Here is a 17889-nt window from a genome sequence, read left to right as displayed (position 1 = left end):
AAGTGGTTTCAGTAAAATAAGAACATGTACTAGGAGCTTTGCAGTTAAAGAAGTAAGAAAGAGGAATATTAAGTGTGGATAGACGTGCAATGAATTGAGGGCTTATTTTTTGAATTTTTATGATGAGTGTATTTGAGCACACTTATGTGTTCACTAGAAAATACACACCAATAGATTGCTAGCAAATACCACCCTGCAAAGCAGTTCACAAAACATACATTTTATTTTATTTTATATTTTTTGAGATGGAGTTTCACTCTTGTCACCCAGGCCAGAGTACAATGACACCATCTTGGCTCACTACAACCTCTGTCTCCCGGGTTCAAGGGATTCTCCTGCCTCAGCCTCCTGAGTACGTGGAACTACAGGTGCATGGCACCACACCCGGATAATTTTTGTATTTTTAGTAGTGATGGGGTTTCACCATGTTCATCAGGCTGGTCTCAAACTCCTGACCTCAGGTGATCCGCCCGACTTGGTCTTCTAAGGTACTGGGATTACAGGCGTGAGCCACCAAGCCCGGTCTATTTTTTAAATGTCAGTCATCTTGTGCTGTCTTGTGGAACATATTCTCCTGCACTCAACCTAAGACTGAGTGCAACCTAAGATTGCACCCAACCTAAGATCTTTTTCATAAGCAGATTTGAATCCACTTATGTTTATACTGGATACACCTATAGCTTTAGATACTATTTCCCCCATGGCTTCTAAATAATTATATTTTTATATTCCTTTATTTGCAGGTTTTGCCAAAATAATATTGAAGTTGTGACCCATCTTGATGTCGATTAATTTTTGCCATCTTAAGTTCTTTCTTTCAGAAGTTAATTTTAGATTTTAATTCAATTGCATTAAATATAGTTATTTTGAATCGGCTCTACTTCACCTGGTTTCCTTTCCCTGACATTCTTGTTATTTTATCACTTCTAATTTTCTTGAAGTTTGTTTCTAAGTCAGGCACAGTGATACACATGTGTAGTCCCAGCTGCTAAGGGGGCTGAGGCAGGAGGATTGTGTGAGGGCAATAGTTGGAGACCAGCCTTGGCAACACAGCAAGACCTTGTCTCAAACCTATATGTATGTAGTTTCTAGATATATGCACATCTTCGTGACACTGCAGAAGTCAACAAGGCAGGTGAAGTTCTCTACTATTAGGACCTTGTATTGTACTAGAATGGTGGAATGCAATGAAATAAATCTGTGCCTGACATTATAACCCAAGGGAAGAGTCATATGAAAATGACGCCCAGGTGCGGTGGCTAATGCCTGTAATTCCAGCACTTTGGGAGGCCGAGGTGGGTGGAACACTTGAGGTCTGAGGTTGGGAGTTCGAGACCAGCCTGACCACCATGGAGAAACCCCATCTCTACTAAAAATACAAAAAAAAAAAAGAAGAAAAGAAAACAAAATTAGCTGGGCGTGGTGGCACATGCCTGTAATCCCAGCTACACAGGAGGTTGAGGTAGGAGAATCGCTTGAACCCGGGAGGTGGAGGTTGCAGTGAGCCGAGATCGCACCATTGCACTCCAGCCTGGGCAACAAGAGTGAAACTCCATCTCAAAAAAAAAAAAAAAGAAAAAAGAAAAAACACAAGTCAATGGATTGATATGGGATGTGCAGGGGTTTGCAGAGTGGAGGCTGATGAAGCCTCTGCATGTTAGATGAGGAACAGAACCAGAACTACAGTGCACCCATTGGATTTGTCAGAAAAGAGGTCAAAACCCAAAGCCCAAAGTAACAAAGAAAAGATGCCATAAACAAGAGTGAGTGAAGAAGAGTCATCTTCACCCAATACTGAGCCACAGAAAAACACATGTTCAAATAAATATGGAGTAGGTAGAAGAAATGCGAGCAGATCAAGACCCTGATGTGAGCTTCATGGTGAGGCAGGTGGATCAATAAAGATCTATTCAGTTGGGGGCCCTTGAGTCTGGAGATAGTATCAGCTCCATGCCGGCTGCCTGTTTGCCCAAGAGCCTGGCTCTTCTCTTGGGCTCTTCATTCAGGCTGTGTTTCCCAAAGTAGGAGGAACTCACGTTCTTTTTGAATTATTCTGCTTTTACTGCTATCTATTTGAAACTTTTTGGACTGTGTCCCAGAGTAAGAAATACCTTTTACTTTGTGACTCAATGTGTCTACACAGAAATATACACACATACACAAACGCACACAGAGAGAGAAAGAGAGGGAGAGAGAGTATCATGAAATCTTTGTGTATGCATGTTTAATATGTATAGTGCGCTCTGATAGTTTATTTTGTGCTTTATTTATTCCATTCTATTTAATTCTTAGAAACCACAGTCTGACCCTCGAATGGGTCCTGACCTAAGATTATGGACAACATTCCACGACTATGCCTTCCACACCTATTTTAGCATCTCCTGGCTTCTTTTCTTTCCCTCATCATCAGAAAATTCTGAGACACAACCTTCTCTCATTTGTTCATACAAAGTATATTTATTTGGCTACTGTCACCAACTGCACTAAACGTAGGGTGGTGAGGAATTGTACATAACACTATCAGCATACAATGCATAATGATCAAATCCGGGTAACTGGCATACCTGCCCCCTCAAACATTTATCATGCACTCAGGTGCCCACAGTCTAGCTGGGGAAAACTATATGGCATGAAATAAAATTGACACTGATAATCCATACTTATGAATTAAATGCATAAACGAAATGCCATTTAACTGTGGGAATTTTAAAAAATGGTTCACAAGGGAGGTGACTCTGGGGAGTCCTGAAAGAATAGATGGAGTTTTCTAAACAGAGACAGGGTGAGAATTACAGCTAGACCAAGGAGTGAGACTCAAGAGGGAGGCGAGTGTGTGAACCATTGAAATAATTCCAAATAAGTATGGAATAGGTAGAGGAAGAAAAATTAGATTGGGACTTTGACATGAATTTCTCCATGAGCCAAGTGGATCATTGAGCATTAAAGATCTGCTTCTGGTGAAGCTGAAAGTCAATTTCAATTATGGGGAGATCCATGTGGGAGACGGCAGGGTTGTATGCAGGTATCGCAGAGGGTCAAGCCTTGTCTTTGACGTTGCAGAATTTCGCTTTCATTCTCTGGTGGGAAGTCATAGGGTGGGGGTGGAGGGATTAAGCTGGAACATTCAATGACCAACTTTGAAAGATAGATTTCTCTGAATCAATGAGAATATTGGCATAGAGGGGTGCCAACCTGGGAGAGAGGACAAGGAACTGAAATGAGGCCGGAGAATTGGGGCTGGAAAGGTGAGAAAGGGATGGAGACATTTGAGTGGCAGACAGGAAAAATCAGCCTCATCTCATGACAGAGGTAACCATTCATTTACTAACAGGAAAAAAGCATGCGAAGCTTTGTACATATATTGATTAACTCTGTGGACCGTGTCAGGGAGATGGATAATGCCATCTCACTCTATAGGAAAAGGTATCAGCATTTATAAATTGTGTCATTTGTAGTAACATGGATGGAAATGGATGTCATCATGTTAATTTAAATAAGCCAGGTACAGAAAAACAATTATCTGGGAGCCCAAAATAAAGATCTCAGGGAGGCAGTGAATAGAATGTCAGCTACCAGAGGCTGGAAAGGGTAGTGGGGAGGAAAGGATGAAGGCCAGTTGGTTATGAGCACAAAACTACAGTTAGATGGAAGGAATAAGATCTACTGTTCCACAGCACAATAGGATGACTATACTTAATAATTTATTATATATTTCCAAATAGCTAGAAGAGAAGATACAGAGTGTTTCCAATACAAAGAAATGATAAATGTTTGAGGGGGCAGGTATGCCAGTTACCCATATTTGGTCATTATGCATTGTATGCTTGTATCAAAGTATCACATGTACCCCATAAATATGTGCAACTATTATGTATTTATAAAAAATTTTTAAAAATTTAGAATGACTTTGTAGGCTTTTCAAGGTCCAACAGCAGGTACAGAGTAGATGCAAAACTCCAAACATTTTTTGTGATGATAGATGTTTCACATTTACAAAACAGGTAAATGAAAGGTAGAAGAACAACATCAGTCTCATCTCATCACCAGTGATAACCATTCATTTAAGAACAAAAGTAGTCATGCCAAGTTTTTTACATACATTGCTTTGCATTTACTATAATTTACACAGATCTTTCACAATTGCATCTTTAACCATCCCCCACTTTTGTTGGACATTGTGTGATTCCTTTTGTGAATTGTGGGTTTATTCCCTTTCTTCATTTTATCTTGGGGTCTTCAATCTGTAGGATGTCTTGACCCTATAAAGATATCACTTTTATTAATTATTAACTATTCTGGGCATCCGGGTCTATAACCAGGATTGAACATTGCCAGAAACGAGGAAGCTTTTTTCATCACAGTCTCTCATCAACCACCTGTGTACATCATGCCTATTTCATGCATCTCTTCGTTTATTCAGCAGATTCTCATATATTTTGTTAAATACCAGGAACAAAATGATGATATAAAATGAGCCCCGTGTTTACATGTGCATGGGGAGCTTTTAGGCTGAAATTTGCTGCCCTGTTTACATTCTTAGGGGGCCAAATTAATAGAGGGCTCAGAACCACATGGGGAGACGAGGCTGCCAGTGTCTTGAAGTTTCAGCAGCAGGGAGACCACCTGGTTCCTCAACACCCCCGACACCATCTCTCATCACTCTCCCTCCTTCTCATTCCCCTCAACACGCTGGCTTCTATTTGAGCCTTGATTTTCTGAAACAAGCACTTTCCTCAGGCCTTTGCATTAGTCATTCCCTCCGTCAGGCACAGACTTCGTCAAATATCCTCTGGGCTCCCACTCCCTCTTCCTTGAGGTCTCTGTTCAAATGTCACCTTGTCTGCTGGTCTTGCCTGGACACTCATAAAAAATGGCAACCCCTATCTATTCTCTTTAATGTGCTTTCATTTTCTTCTAAGCACCATCTAACACATCAGATGATGATGTCTTTATCAGCTCATTGTCTTTCTCCATCATTGCATAGTAAGGTCATCAGTTTCTCTGCACCCTACACTCACTACCTAGACAGTTCCTGGAACATGGTCTGCATGCAATCAATATTAAACAAGTGCATAAAAGAATTTCTCATTAAAGAATACACAACCTCTTAGGGAAAGGTTGAGAATAGCACAGGAATTTTCAATCAGAGACAGCTCTGAGGAGCACAGAAACTGGGAAAAGTTCCATACACAAAATATAAAAATTAATGTCTTGACTGCAAAATATAAATGGTATTCTTTCAGAAATGTGAGTGATGTGCTTTTGAGTGAAAATTTGTCATGTTCTGTTTCTCTGACTGGTAGTCACCTCAACCACGTGGAACCAGAGAATGATACAAGGATTTTAGGATTTCTTCTTCTGGGACTTTCAGAGGAACCAGAATTGCAGCCCGTTATGTTTGGACTCTTCCTCTCCATGTATCTGACAACTGTGTTTGGAAACCTGCTCATCATCCTGGCCATCAGCTCTGATTCCCACCTTCACACCCCCATGTACTTCTTCCTCTCCAACCTGTCCTTTGTAGACATCTGTGTTACCTCCACCATGGTCCCAAAGACACTGTCAAACATCCAGACACAGAGCAAAGTCATCACCTATACAGGTTGCATCACCCAGATGTACTTTTTTGTACTCTTTATAGTGTTGGACAGCTTACTGCTGACTGTGATGGCCTATGACCGGTTTGTGGCCATCTGTCACCCCCTGCACTACACAGTCATCATGAACCCTCGGCTCTGTGGGCTGCTGGTTCTGGCGTCCTGGATCATGAGTGCCCTGAATTCCTTGATAGAAAGCTTAATGGTGTTGCCACTGCTCTTTTGTACAGACTTCAAAATCCCCCACTTTTTCTGTGAACTTAATCAGGTAATCTGCATTGCCTGTTCTGACACCTTTCTTAATAACATGGTGTTGTATTTGGCAGCTGTGCTTCTGGGTGGGGGATGCCTCACTGGGATCCTTTATTCTTATTCTAAGATAGTTTCCTCCATATGTGCAATCTCATCAGCTCAGGGGAAGTACAAGGCATTTTCCACCTGTGCATCTCACTTCTCAGTTGTCTCCTTATTTTATTGTACGGGCCTAGGGGTGTACCTTAGTTCTGCTGCAACCCACAACTCACTCTCAAGTGCAACAGCCCCGGTGATGTACACCATGGTCACCCCAATGCTGAACCCCTTCATCTACAGTCTGAGGAATAAAGACATAAAGGGGGCTCTAAAACAATTCTTCAGAAGGAAGAAATAAAACAAGCATCTTTCAAGAAGTGCATGTGGTTTCAAAGCTCTAACCAAACTCAAACATTGTGAGTCACGAATCAGATCATGGAAGGAGGAAAAGAGAATGTCCTGCTTCTATTCAATTTCTAGAGTTTTAATTTCCTTGTTCTCAAGTGCTGGGTCAGATTTATGCTATTTCTTTAGAAAGCTTTCTGCTCTGATATCCAACTTAGTTTTTGTTTGTCATTTTCCTAATTTCCCAAAGTTATTTCCAAACTAGGGTAAAACACTTTTGGAGATTCCTATTTCTCTAATACACTGGAGAGTTGTATCAGTCCTAAAAAATCAATTGCACTTGGCAAATGTAAGGTCATCGGTATAATCATATTATAGATGAATATCGGAGACCAGTTTTTTACTTCTGAGTCCTTCATTTCTTACTACCTTTACTGCTCCTCCTGATTATGTAAACTTTACCATGCTAGTGTATTTATAATTGTCATGGCATTTTATTCTCCTCATTAGGATCCTGCCTGCTATCCAGCTCAGTGTCCGCACTGCCTACTATATTCCCTGGTAAAGAGGAGGAAGGCAAATATTACTTATAACATACATGTTCCTAGTGTAGCCTACACAGAAAGACACATTTGCATGAATCAATTGATTTCATATGGCCTCAGATTCAGAGATGACTTTAAATATGATGGACTAAAATTTTCGGTCATGCAGTGATTACCATGGAAGATTTGTTTTTGATGGTGTATGATGTGGTTTGTCTGTGTCTCCACCCAAATCTCATCTTGATTGTAGCTCCCATAATTCCCTTGTGTCATGGGAGGGACCCGGTGGGAGGTAATTGAATTATGGATGCAGGTCTTTCCCATGCTGTTCACATGGTAGTGAATAAGTCTCATGAGATCTGATGGTTTTATAAAGGGGAGTTCCCCTGCACATGCTGTCTTGCCTGCCGCCATGTAATACATGCCTTTTGCCTTCTGCTGTGATTGTGAGGCCTCCCCAGCCACGTGGAACTGTGAGTCCATTAAACTTCTTTTTCTTTATCAATTACCCAGTCTTGGATATGTCTTTATCAGCAGTGTGAAGACGGACTAATACAACTCATTACAGGGTGGAAGCTTGTTGTCCATGTGTAATGAGGTTTGTTCATTTAGGTAAAGGATATGGTGTCATGATCTACATTATTTGATTGCATCATCTTACTGTTTCTGATAAAAAGTTTCCAGTGCTACAAATATGACTTCTTGCATTGTTCTAAAAATATCACTCCCTTTAATAAATTGTGTCACAAGCATTAAACTGAAGGTAAGTGAAGGATACGTGTATTTACTGTACCATCAGTTGCTTTATCTCTTTTATACTCCAAACTCTCTTTAGTCTTCATGATCAAATGATGACTCACATAAGAGCTTGAATTTCTTCTCAGTATTGCATGTGAGATTAGAGACTTGTGATTCTAGGTTGCAATTTGTTTCAGCAAAAATATACAGCTCCTGCCAAACCCTCCTGGTTACCTAGAGGGAATCTAAAAGTAGTCTTCCTATGATACAGTTATGTGAAGTAAATATAAATATCCATATAATTATGAACATTGCCTTCAAATACCAGAAAAAGCACCAAAAAATTAGAGCCAACACAATATTCTGAGTACACTGAATCCAATAAAAAACTTAAAAAACAGGATCTGACACCTAAAAAAGATAATTCTGAATATCTTTAGTTATGTTGCTTTGATTATTCTATCAGTAATCTAATGCTGTGTAACAAAACATCACAATAATAAATGGCTTAACATCACACTTTCAAAAAATCACATCAGAGTCTACATTGTGGAAGTTTTCTCATTGGGGATTAGGACATATATATCCTGGACAGGACAAAAATATTCAGCCATAGGACTATCCAAACCTAGTTAGTTCTTGAATGTTGGGCAGTAAGGACACTTTTTTAAAACTTTTATTTTAGGTTCAAGGGTACATGTGCAGGTTTGCTATATAAGCAAATTGTGTGTTCTGAGGGTTTGGTGTACAGAGTATTTTGTCACCCAGTTAATAAGCATACCTGATAGAGAGTTTTTTTGATCCTCACCCTCCTACCACCCTCCACCCTCAAGGAGGCCCCAGTATCTGTTGTTCTCTTTGTGTCTGTGTGTTCTCATTATTTAACACCCACTTGTAAATGAGAATATGTGGTATTTGGTTTTCTGTTCCTACGTTAGTTTGCAAGTCTCATTCTTTTTGATGACTCTATAGTATTCCATGTTGTATATGTACCACATCTTCTTTATTCAGTCTACTATTGATGAACATTCAGGTTGATTCCATGTCTTTGCTATTGTGAATAGTGCTGTGATTAACATATGTATGCATGTGTCATTATAGTAGAACGATTTACATTCCTTTGGGTATATATCCAATAATAGAATTTCTGAGTGAAGCCGTAATCCTATTTTAAAGTCTTTGAGAAATTACCAAACTGCTTTCCACAATAGCTGAACTAATCTACATTCCCAAAAGCAGTGTGTAAGCATTCCCTTTTCTCCACATCCTCGCCAGCATATGTTATTACTGGACTTTTAAATAATAGAGCAAGGACAATTTGAAAGAGGAAGAGCAACAGAAGTGGTGTCATCTCACAATGCCTCTTACAGCTTCTTCTCACAGATCGAACATCTCGTGACCACTCACATCCTGTCAGACAAAGCAAGTCTCAATCACCATAGGTGTTACACTTCTCCCAGTTGAGGCATCATTAAAATCCAGAGCCAAAGGTGGAGAAGACTGATCCTCCTAAAGGCAATACAAGAGTTAATAAATAAGTGGAAAAATTTATCTACCTGGGAGAAAAACAGACATGCAAGCATTTTATACTTCAGTATACATTAAATGTATATGAATTATATGCTATCACCTAGAAGCAAGGAAGATAAGAGTTCCGTGAAGAGTTGGAGGAGCTCCTGGAAGATTAGGTGGATAATTTGATACACCAGGAAACATCAGCTTTACAGATATTCTCAAAAGTAGAAGATAGTTAAAGAGTCAGACATATCTACTGTGAGTATTTGGGGCCAGCATGAGGGTGACAGAGACAATGATCAATGATTTTATGTCAACAAAGCACAGAATGATAGACTCTCAGGCACTCTCCTCCCTGTGCAGGGTCCTGGAAGGAGGTCTCCATGATCACAACTTGCTGTCTCCTCAAAGCAGGACAATGCTAGACTGTAGCAAGAAACCTTTCTGGTCTCACAATGAGCAGAGTAATTGGGAAACTGGGACATGGTCCAAATATCTGCTATCCATTGAACACCTGCTCTGTGCCAAGTAACTTCCAATGAGCTTTGAAGTGTTACTTCCTTCTCACCTAAACTTCATAAGGTAAGTGGAACTTCTAGAAATTTCATTTCCTGTCATTCCATAAGTATTCAAGATGTACGTGTAAGTAAACTCGACTATGCAAAAGCTGAGCTACCAAGTCCAACATTTGACCTCCTAAATCAGACATAAGGAGCATGGCAGGATTCTTGGTAGAAAAAGCCTCAAAATGTGTACATTTGACTCTAACACTGGACCACAGCCTTGATCCCCAAAGAGTGTTCCGCAGAACAGGATGAATAGCATCAAGGCCAACAGGAAAACAGTCACAAGAACAGAATGTTGAGACTAGCCCTAGATGTCTGAAATTAGAATCGACATTTGAACAAGAACCCTTGGTGATTCATACATACAATGAAATTAGGGAAGTTCTGGACTGGAATAGTCTCAGCCTCCCCAGTGTCCACATTTGTTTGCATTAATTCTTTCTGCTGTGGGCTGTCCTGTGCATTGTAGGATGTTGAGCAGCTTCCCTGGCTTCAATCCACAATGTGCCGGTAGCCCTTCCCCACATGTGACAACCAAAAGTGTATCCAAACATTTCCTAATATTCCTGGAGCACAAACACCCCTGGCTGAAAATCAGCAACCTGGCCCGGTACAGTGGCTCACACCTGTAATCCCAGTGCTTTGGGAGGCTGAGGTGGGTGGATCATTTGAGGTCAGGAGTTGGAGACCATTCTACCCAACATGGTGAAACCCTGTCTCTTCTAAAAATACAAAAATTACCCAGGCATGGTGACACGTGCCTGTAATCCTACCTACCCTGGAGGCTGAGGCAGGAGAACTACTTGAACCCAGGAGGCAGAGACTGTGGTGAGCAGAGATCACACCATTGCACTCTAGCCTGGGTGACAAGAGTGAAACTCTGTCTCAAAAAAAAAAAAAAAAAAAAAGGAAAAAAGGAAAGAAAAGAAAAGTCAGTAACATAAATGTGACAACTGGAAACATCTGGATGGCATTCTGATCAAATCCCTTCCCTTACTTGGTTCATAACTTTGGGCAGGTCACTAACTCACCTTAACCAAAATCCCGAAAATGCAGAAAGAGGCGCCTAATTGTTTGACCTCATAGAACGAAGATGTATAAAAAAAGAGACACATTACATGTGATATTAAATGAGACAAACCATATAAGATTCTAACTTATTCCATGATGTCTACAAAGTTTTAAGTATATCTCTTATGATTACCAAATCTTTTTTAAAGAAAGGACTGAATGATAAGTTGTACTTTGATGCTTGTGTGTTTACAAGCAAGAAACTCCTCATTACTTTGTGAAAAGCATCAGGAAGCCAAGGACTATAGTAAATACCCGTGGCTTTATGACAAATAAACACAGTTCTTTCCCTTTTGATGAGGAAAGAGCAATGGTCTGGAGATGTCAACAACTGCGTTCCAAACACAAGTCAATGATTTGAATATCTAAGGGATCTAGTAAAGACCACATACTCAGCCTTACACTTTGGATAACATTTTAATTGAGGGCTGGGAAAAGGTGCAATGGCACTTAGACCTCTGGAAGGCACAGAATTCAAAAAGAAGGAGTAATGAAGACTGGATTCACATGACTTCTAACTTGATTCTCTTGGGAACAGAGAATCAGCAGGAAATTGTTCTTTCTTTCCACATCAGTGTTCCACAGGGAAATCAGGTGCTCCAGGCTTAGAGTAACAACAGGGAAATATATCTCGCTAGCAGATATTAGGAACTGTAAATATTTCATCTGCTGTTTTCCCTGGGATTAGACAACCCTGGGCTGGATGGGATGTGGTTGATTCTTTTGTAGTCCTAAGTCTGGCCACGGGGCTGATGCTTAACTCTGCCCTTCTGTCTATCTGGAGACAGAGCTTCAGTCTCCATCATCAACTACCCAGGGAGGAATTTAAACTTCCACACAGAGACCTTCATCTCTGAGACCCCATACAGGTGAGTCTGAGACCCCCAGAAAGTACTGCAGGAAATGTTCAAAGAGAATGGAAGCCAAGAACGTTTACCTGAGGTCACCTAGTACCAAGCCAGGTGAGAGATTCATGTGTGTTTTTTTGCCTGGTTGACTAATTTATAATTTATTTACTTTATATGTTAAAATGTGTCTATAAGACTCAGCAATGCAGGGGTTGTTGTGGACAATTAATTGAGGGATATGGAGGTTCAATTGGATGAGATTGAAGAAGGAATGGAAGACATAAGGTGGTTCCAGTAAAGTTAGAACCTAGGAGGTTTGCAGTTAAAGAGGTAGGAAAGGGGCCAGGCCCGGTGGCTCACACCTGTAATCCCAGCACTTTGGGAGGCCGAGGCAGGTGGATCACCTGAAGTCAGGAGTTCGAGACCAATCTGACCAACATGGTGAAATCCCATCTCTACTAAAATTACAAAATTGGCCGGGTGTGGTGGCTCACATCTGTAATCCCAGCTACCCGGGAGGCTGAGGCAGTAGAATCGCTTGAATCCAGGAGGCGGAGGTTGCAGTTAGCTGAGATCATGCCATGGGCACAACAGAGAAACTCTGTCTCAAAAACAAACAAACAAAAAAAGACGTAGGAGAGGAGAATGTAGAATATTAGGTGTGGATGGATGTGCAATGAATTGAGGGCTTATTTTTAAAATTAAGATTAGTGTATTGGAGCATGTTTCTGTATCCATTAGAAAGATCTAGACCAATGGGTTGCTTACAACTACCTCGCAACAGTAGTTCACAAGACAGACATTTCACAGTATCTTCTCTCTCGTTAAATATTCACCTGAATAAAAAAAATGTTATTTGATAGGTCAAAATGGGAACACTAAAGAGTTTTTACTTGCCATGACTTTCTTATTTGTGTATTTATTTATTTTACTTTAAGTTCTGGGATATATGTGCTAAACATGCAGGTTTGTTACAGAGGTATACATGTGCCATGGTGGTTTGCTGCACTTATCAACCTGTCATCTAAGTTTTAAGCCTCGCTTTCTGTTGAGGCTGAGTATTCTCTATCTGAGGGTTTAGTAGCTTTAATTTTCTCCATTGCAAATTATACATGTTCTATGCTTTTATATTCTGGTTTCTGAGGGGTTTTTTAAAAATTATTTTGATTGCATTCTTTCAAACAATGAATTGGACGATTTTTTTTCTACTAACTTTACTGAATAACATTTAATTTTTTTGTGTATGTAGAGATGTATGGTTGAGGAAGTATGCAAAATTACATTGTTTTGCCAAAGGAATCATGAAGCCAAGCAATATAGAACTCTTGGTTTTCTATCAAGAGAACACAGTTCACTCCCTTGTTGAAGAGGGGAAGAGTCATTCTCTGGAGATATCAATGTCTGTGTTCCCATCACAGTCAGTGCTCTGCAGATCCAAGGGATCTAATCAAAGACGGGCTCCTCAGTTTAGACTGTGGAGGAAACCTTCCCCCAGGATTGGAATACAGTGTTAACAGATTACATTTCTGGAAGGCAAGCAGGTCCATAATGAAGAAGTAATAAAACTGGATTCACCTCTCTTTTAATCTGGTTTCTTAGATACAGAAAATTCAAGGAAAAAAAAAAAGTTCCGTGCAGAGCAATGTCTCACAGGGACATGATGTGCTTAGGGCTGGAATAACAGGAGGAAGTTTGCCTAATGAGCAGATGCACAAAGCTGTAAATTTCTCCCCTGCTGCTGTCCCTCAGCACATGCTACCTTGGGCTTGATGGGACATGCTTTCCTTTTGGAGTCCTAATCTGGCTCCTTATCATCGGATTAAACCTCACTTTCATCTCTCCTAAACATTTGAAGCTTTGTATGTTTATATAATATGAAATTATAACCTTAGATACTGTTTCCTCCCCACATTTTAAGCATTTTCCTGTGATATTCTTCAATTTCCAAGAAGAGGCGATTTCACTGTGAATTCGTGGTGCATTTTTATGTCAGTAAATTATTACCGTCATGTTTTTCTATAAGGTTTTTTCAGACTTTCTTTCTATGTTGATTCTTACAGCTGTTTTGAAATAACTATTATTTTATTCTTTTTTAATTTTTATTTTTAGTTCTGGGGTACATGTGCAGGATGTGCAGGTTTGTTAGGTAGTAAATATGTGCCATAGTGGTTTGCTGCACCTATCAACCCATCACCTAGGTATCAAGCTCAGCATACATTAGCTATTTTTCCTAATGCTCTCCCTCTCACCATCCCACCCCCAGCCGACCCCAGTGTATGTTTTTCCCCTCCCTGTGTCCATGTGTTCTCATTGTTCAGCTCCCGCTGATAAGTGAGAATGTGTGGTGTTTGGTTTTCTGTTCCTATGTTAGTTTGCTGAGGATAATGGTTTCCAGCTTTATTGATGTCCCTGCAAAGGACATACACCATGGAATACTATGCAGCCATAAAATGAAATAGCTGTTCTTAACCTAATAGCATCCTCACTTATATTCTATTTTCCATAAGATTTTAGTTTTTCATAAACCTTCTCTTTACACAAAGGTTTATACAAAGGTTGAGTAGTATGTTATGCACATGTGCTTTTTATATTTGACTATAGGTTTTTTTGTTTGTTCATCTTCCCTTGTGCTTTCTCAGTTGATAAAAGGTATGGAAATATTTTGTGATTTTTATGTTAAAAATTGGTTCTCACCCAGGGGTGATTTTGTCTCCCAGGGGACATTGAGCAATGACTGGTTTGGCTGTCACCCTGGGGAGGGTCAGTAGAGAACAGGGAAGCTGATAAACATCATACAATGCACAGGACAGACCCCAGCACAATAAATAAGCTGACCCAGAGGTTCCTTTTGTATTTCCTTTTTGAATAATGGATTTTTATCATTTGCTCATTTTTTTTTTCCATAGGCATTCTCAATCTATCAGTATCTTGACACAGAAAAGATATCACCAAGTTTGATATTTGGTAAATTTCCCTTTGTCTTTTCTGATTTTTGCTGGGTCTCAGGGATATAAGAGGAGTTGGAATGTTTTCAAAACTAAGGAAGATTTTTCTTCCTTAAGGTCTCTCAGGGACTATGTGAGCTTAGTAGATAATTTTTCCCTTCAGTTCCAATCAGTTTTCTCTCTCTATCTCTTGGTTTTGTTTTCATTTTTTATTTATTTTTTATTTTGAGACAGAGTCTCGTTTTGTCACCGAGGCTGGAGTGCAGTGGCAAGATCTCAGCTCACTGCAGCCCCTGCTTCCTGGGTTCCAGCGATTCTCCTGCCTCAGCCACCCAGGTAGCTGGGATTACAGGCACACACCACCACGCCTGGCTAATTTTTGTATTTTTAATAGACGGGGGTTTCACCATGTTGTCCAGGTTGGTCTTGAACTCCTGACCTCAGGTGATCCGCCCATCTCGGCCTCCCAAAGTGCTAGGATTACAGGCATGAGCCACCAAGCCAGCCACCTCTCTGCTTATTAAGCAGATTTTTATTCTTTAAACATAAGCAGGAAAAGGCCATCCCAAAATGGAACCTCGAGGTTCCGTATGCATGGGAAGTTTCCAAACTGGAACTTCTAGGTACCATATCTGTATCCTCTTGGGGAAAGATAACTTGATATTAAGAACTTGCCTGGTATCCATTCCTTTCTAATACTGTGAGTGGGATGAGAAGCATGAGGGAGTAACATGGCCCCAGGAAGCCATGGCTGCATGTGTGGATGCGTTCCGTGTGTGTGTGTGTGTGTGTGTGTGTGTGTGTGTGTGTGTGTACGACTTTAGGGTGAGCAGAGGTTTCAGGCATAGGAAAACTGAGCTCTATGTTTCAAAAGGTAACCCATCAGATAAAAGTCAAATCTCAAGAAAATATCAGTAAGCAGAATGGGCATGCATTGCAATTCATGAAACACCTTTGCAGCCAAATTAATACAGTGAAAATGCATCAATATCTGGACAGAGGGACCCTTGTGTCTTCAAGTTTCAGCAGCTATGAGGACACTTCCTTCCCCAACATCCTCCGACAGCCCTCACCTCTTGCTCATTTCCCTGCCACACTGTCTTCTTCGTAGTCCTCAAATATCTGAAAGAAGCACATTCCTTGGGGTCTTTCATTGGTCATTTCTTCTGCGTTGCACACACTTCTGCAGGGAACACAGTGACCCCCACCCTGTCTTCATTATGGTCTCTCTTCAGTTGTCACCTTCTCTGCTGGTCCTGCCTGAACACCCGGGAAAATCTAATACGCCATCCACTGTTTCCTTCTAACCTCCTTCTTCATAGGATGCATCACCATCTGACATCATGGATGGCATTTTAAAAACATAGTTGTATTTTTCATTCATCATTAAATATTAGGGAGTTATTTATTTATTTATTGTTTTATTTATTTTATTATTATTATTATTATTTAAGACAGTCTCGTTCTGTCACTCAGGCTGGAGTGCAATCGTGAGATCTTGGCTCACTCCAACCTTCACCTCCCAGGTTCAAGCAATTCTCCCACCTCAGCCTCCCGAGCAACTGGGATTGCAGGTATGCATCACCATGCCCGGCTGATTTTTGTATTAGCCAGGCATGTATTAGTATTAGTAGAGACAGCTCTTCACCATGTTGGTCAGGCTGGTCTCGAACTCCTGACCTCATGATCCACCAGCCTTGTCCTCTCAAAGCGCTGGGGTTACAGGCGTGAGCCACTGTGCCTGGCCATTTTATTATTATTTTTTTAAGACAGGGTCTCACTCTGTGACTTAGGCTGGAGTGCAGTGGCGCAATCTCAGCTCACTAAAACCTTCATTTCCTGTGTTCAAGCGATTCTCATGTCTCAGCCTCCCAAGTAACTGGGGTTACAGGCACTCGCCACCATGCCGGGCTAATTGTTTCTTGTATTTTTAGTAGAGACGGGGTTTTGCCATGTTAGCCAGGCTGGTCTCCAACTCCTGACCTCAGAGCACCACTTACTCATTGTCTAGGCAGTGCCTTGGACATGTCAAATTTCACCATATATTCCGCACATGCATGAAAGATTTTCTCGTTAAAATTTTAGAATGTTTTTTACTAGAGACGGGATTTCACCATGTTGCCCAGGCTGGTCTCAAACTCCTGACTCAGGTGATCCATCTACCTCAGCCTCCCAGAGTGCTGGAATTACAGGCCTGAGCCACTGCACCTGGCTGATATTAACTTCTTGACTATAGAATATAAGTGAGACTATTTCTGATATGTTTGTAATGCATGCTTGTGTCATGTTCTCTCTCTCTCTTTTTTTGGAAGTCACATCAACAAGATGAAACGAAGGAATGAGACACAAATTTCACAATTCCTTCTTCTTGGACTTTCAGAGGAACCAGAATTGCAGCCCTTCCTCTTTGGGCTGTTCCTGTCCATGTACCTGGTCACTGTGCTCGGGAACCTGCTCATCATCCTGGCCACAATCTCAGACTCCCACCTCCACACCCCCATGTACTTCTTCCTCTCCAACCTGTCCTTTGCAGACATCTGTTTTGTGTCTACCACTGTCCCGAAGATGCTGGTGAATATCCAGACACAGAGCAGAGTCATCAGCTATGCAGGCTGCATCACCCAGATGTGCTTTTTCCTATTCTTTGCAGGACTAGATATCTTCATGCTGACTGTGATGGCCTATGACCGGTTTGTGGCCATCTGTCACCCCCTGCACTACACGGTCACCATGAACCCCAGACTCTGTGCACTGCTGGTTCTGGCATCCTGGATCATGGGTGCCCTGAATTCCTCGTTTCAAAGCTTAATAGTGCTGCAGCTTTCCTTCTGTGCAGACTTGGAAATCCCCCACTTTTTTTGTGAACTTAATCAGGTCATCCACCTTGCCTGTTCTGACACTTTTCTTAATGACATAGTGATGTATTTTTCAGTAGCACTGCTGGGCGGTGGTCCCCTTGCTGGGATCCTGTACTCTTACTCTAAGATCGTTTCCTCCATACGTACAATCTCATCAGCTCAGGGGAAGTACAAGGCATTTTCCACCTGTGCATCTCACCTCTCAGTTGTCTCCTTATTTTACGGTACAAGCCTAGGTGTGTACCTCAGTTCTTCTGCAACCCACAACTCACACTCAAGTGCTGCAGCCTCAGTGATGTACACTGTGGTCACCCCCATGCTGAACCCCTTCATCTACAGTCTGAGGAATAAAGACATAAAGGGGGCTCTGACACAATTCTTCAGAGGGAAACAATAAACGAGCTGTTTTCGAGAAGGGCCTGTGATGCCAGAGCTCTAAGACCCAGACCCAGAAACTGTGATTTATTAATCAGATAGTGGGAGTAGCAATGGCTCCTTCTATTAATTTCTCGGATGTTCAAATTCTGTGATCTTACCTGGTTTGTAAAATATACGCATTTTCTTTAAGAA

The 17889-nt window shown here is 41.0% G+C and overlaps 2 protein-coding genes and 1 pseudogene across 6 annotated transcripts in view; all 3 read left to right on the top strand.

The window, feature by feature from the left end:
• LOC129020376 (olfactory receptor 7A17-like) overlaps positions 1-7322 on the top strand; it is a 15929-nt gene extending 8607 nt beyond the window's left edge. For all 3 annotated transcript variants that reach the window (XM_054464633.2, XM_054464635.2, XM_054464634.2), the window contains one exon: positions 5304-7322. In XM_054464633.2, the coding sequence (XP_054320608.2) occupies positions 5304-6246 (943 nt within the window). In that variant the 3' untranslated portion in view covers positions 6247-7322. The remainder of the gene's footprint in view (positions 1-5303) is intronic.
• The window catches only part of LOC129020375 (olfactory receptor 7A17-like), a 57647-nt pseudogene that overhangs the window by 8597 nt on the left and 31161 nt on the right, over positions 1-17889 (top strand).
• Positions 1-17889, top strand: part of LOC129020377 (olfactory receptor 7A10-like) — a 26497-nt gene extending 8608 nt beyond the window's left edge. The window contains exons 2-5 of one of the 3 annotated variants that reach the window (XM_063658923.1): positions 8887-9289; positions 9395-11630; positions 15938-16035; positions 16774-17889. In XM_063658923.1, the coding sequence (XP_063514993.1) occupies positions 16787-17716 (930 nt within the window). In that variant the 5' untranslated portion in view covers positions 8887-9289; positions 9395-11630; positions 15938-16035; positions 16774-16786 and the 3' untranslated portion in view covers positions 17717-17889. Of the gene's footprint in view, positions 1-8886; positions 9290-9394; positions 11631-14422; positions 14481-15937; positions 16036-16773 lie in introns of all 3 variants that reach the window. The other 2 variants (XM_054464636.2, XM_054464637.2) reach the window with 2 other exon arrangements.

This window comes from Pongo pygmaeus, chromosome 20 (assembly GCF_028885625.2).
Source record: "Pongo pygmaeus isolate AG05252 chromosome 20, NHGRI_mPonPyg2-v2.0_pri, whole genome shotgun sequence".
Taxonomy (NCBI): Eukaryota; Metazoa; Chordata; class Mammalia; order Primates; family Hominidae; genus Pongo; species Pongo pygmaeus.
Note: the sequence above shows the minus strand (reverse complement) of the source record. Positions and strands in the feature narration are given on the sequence as shown.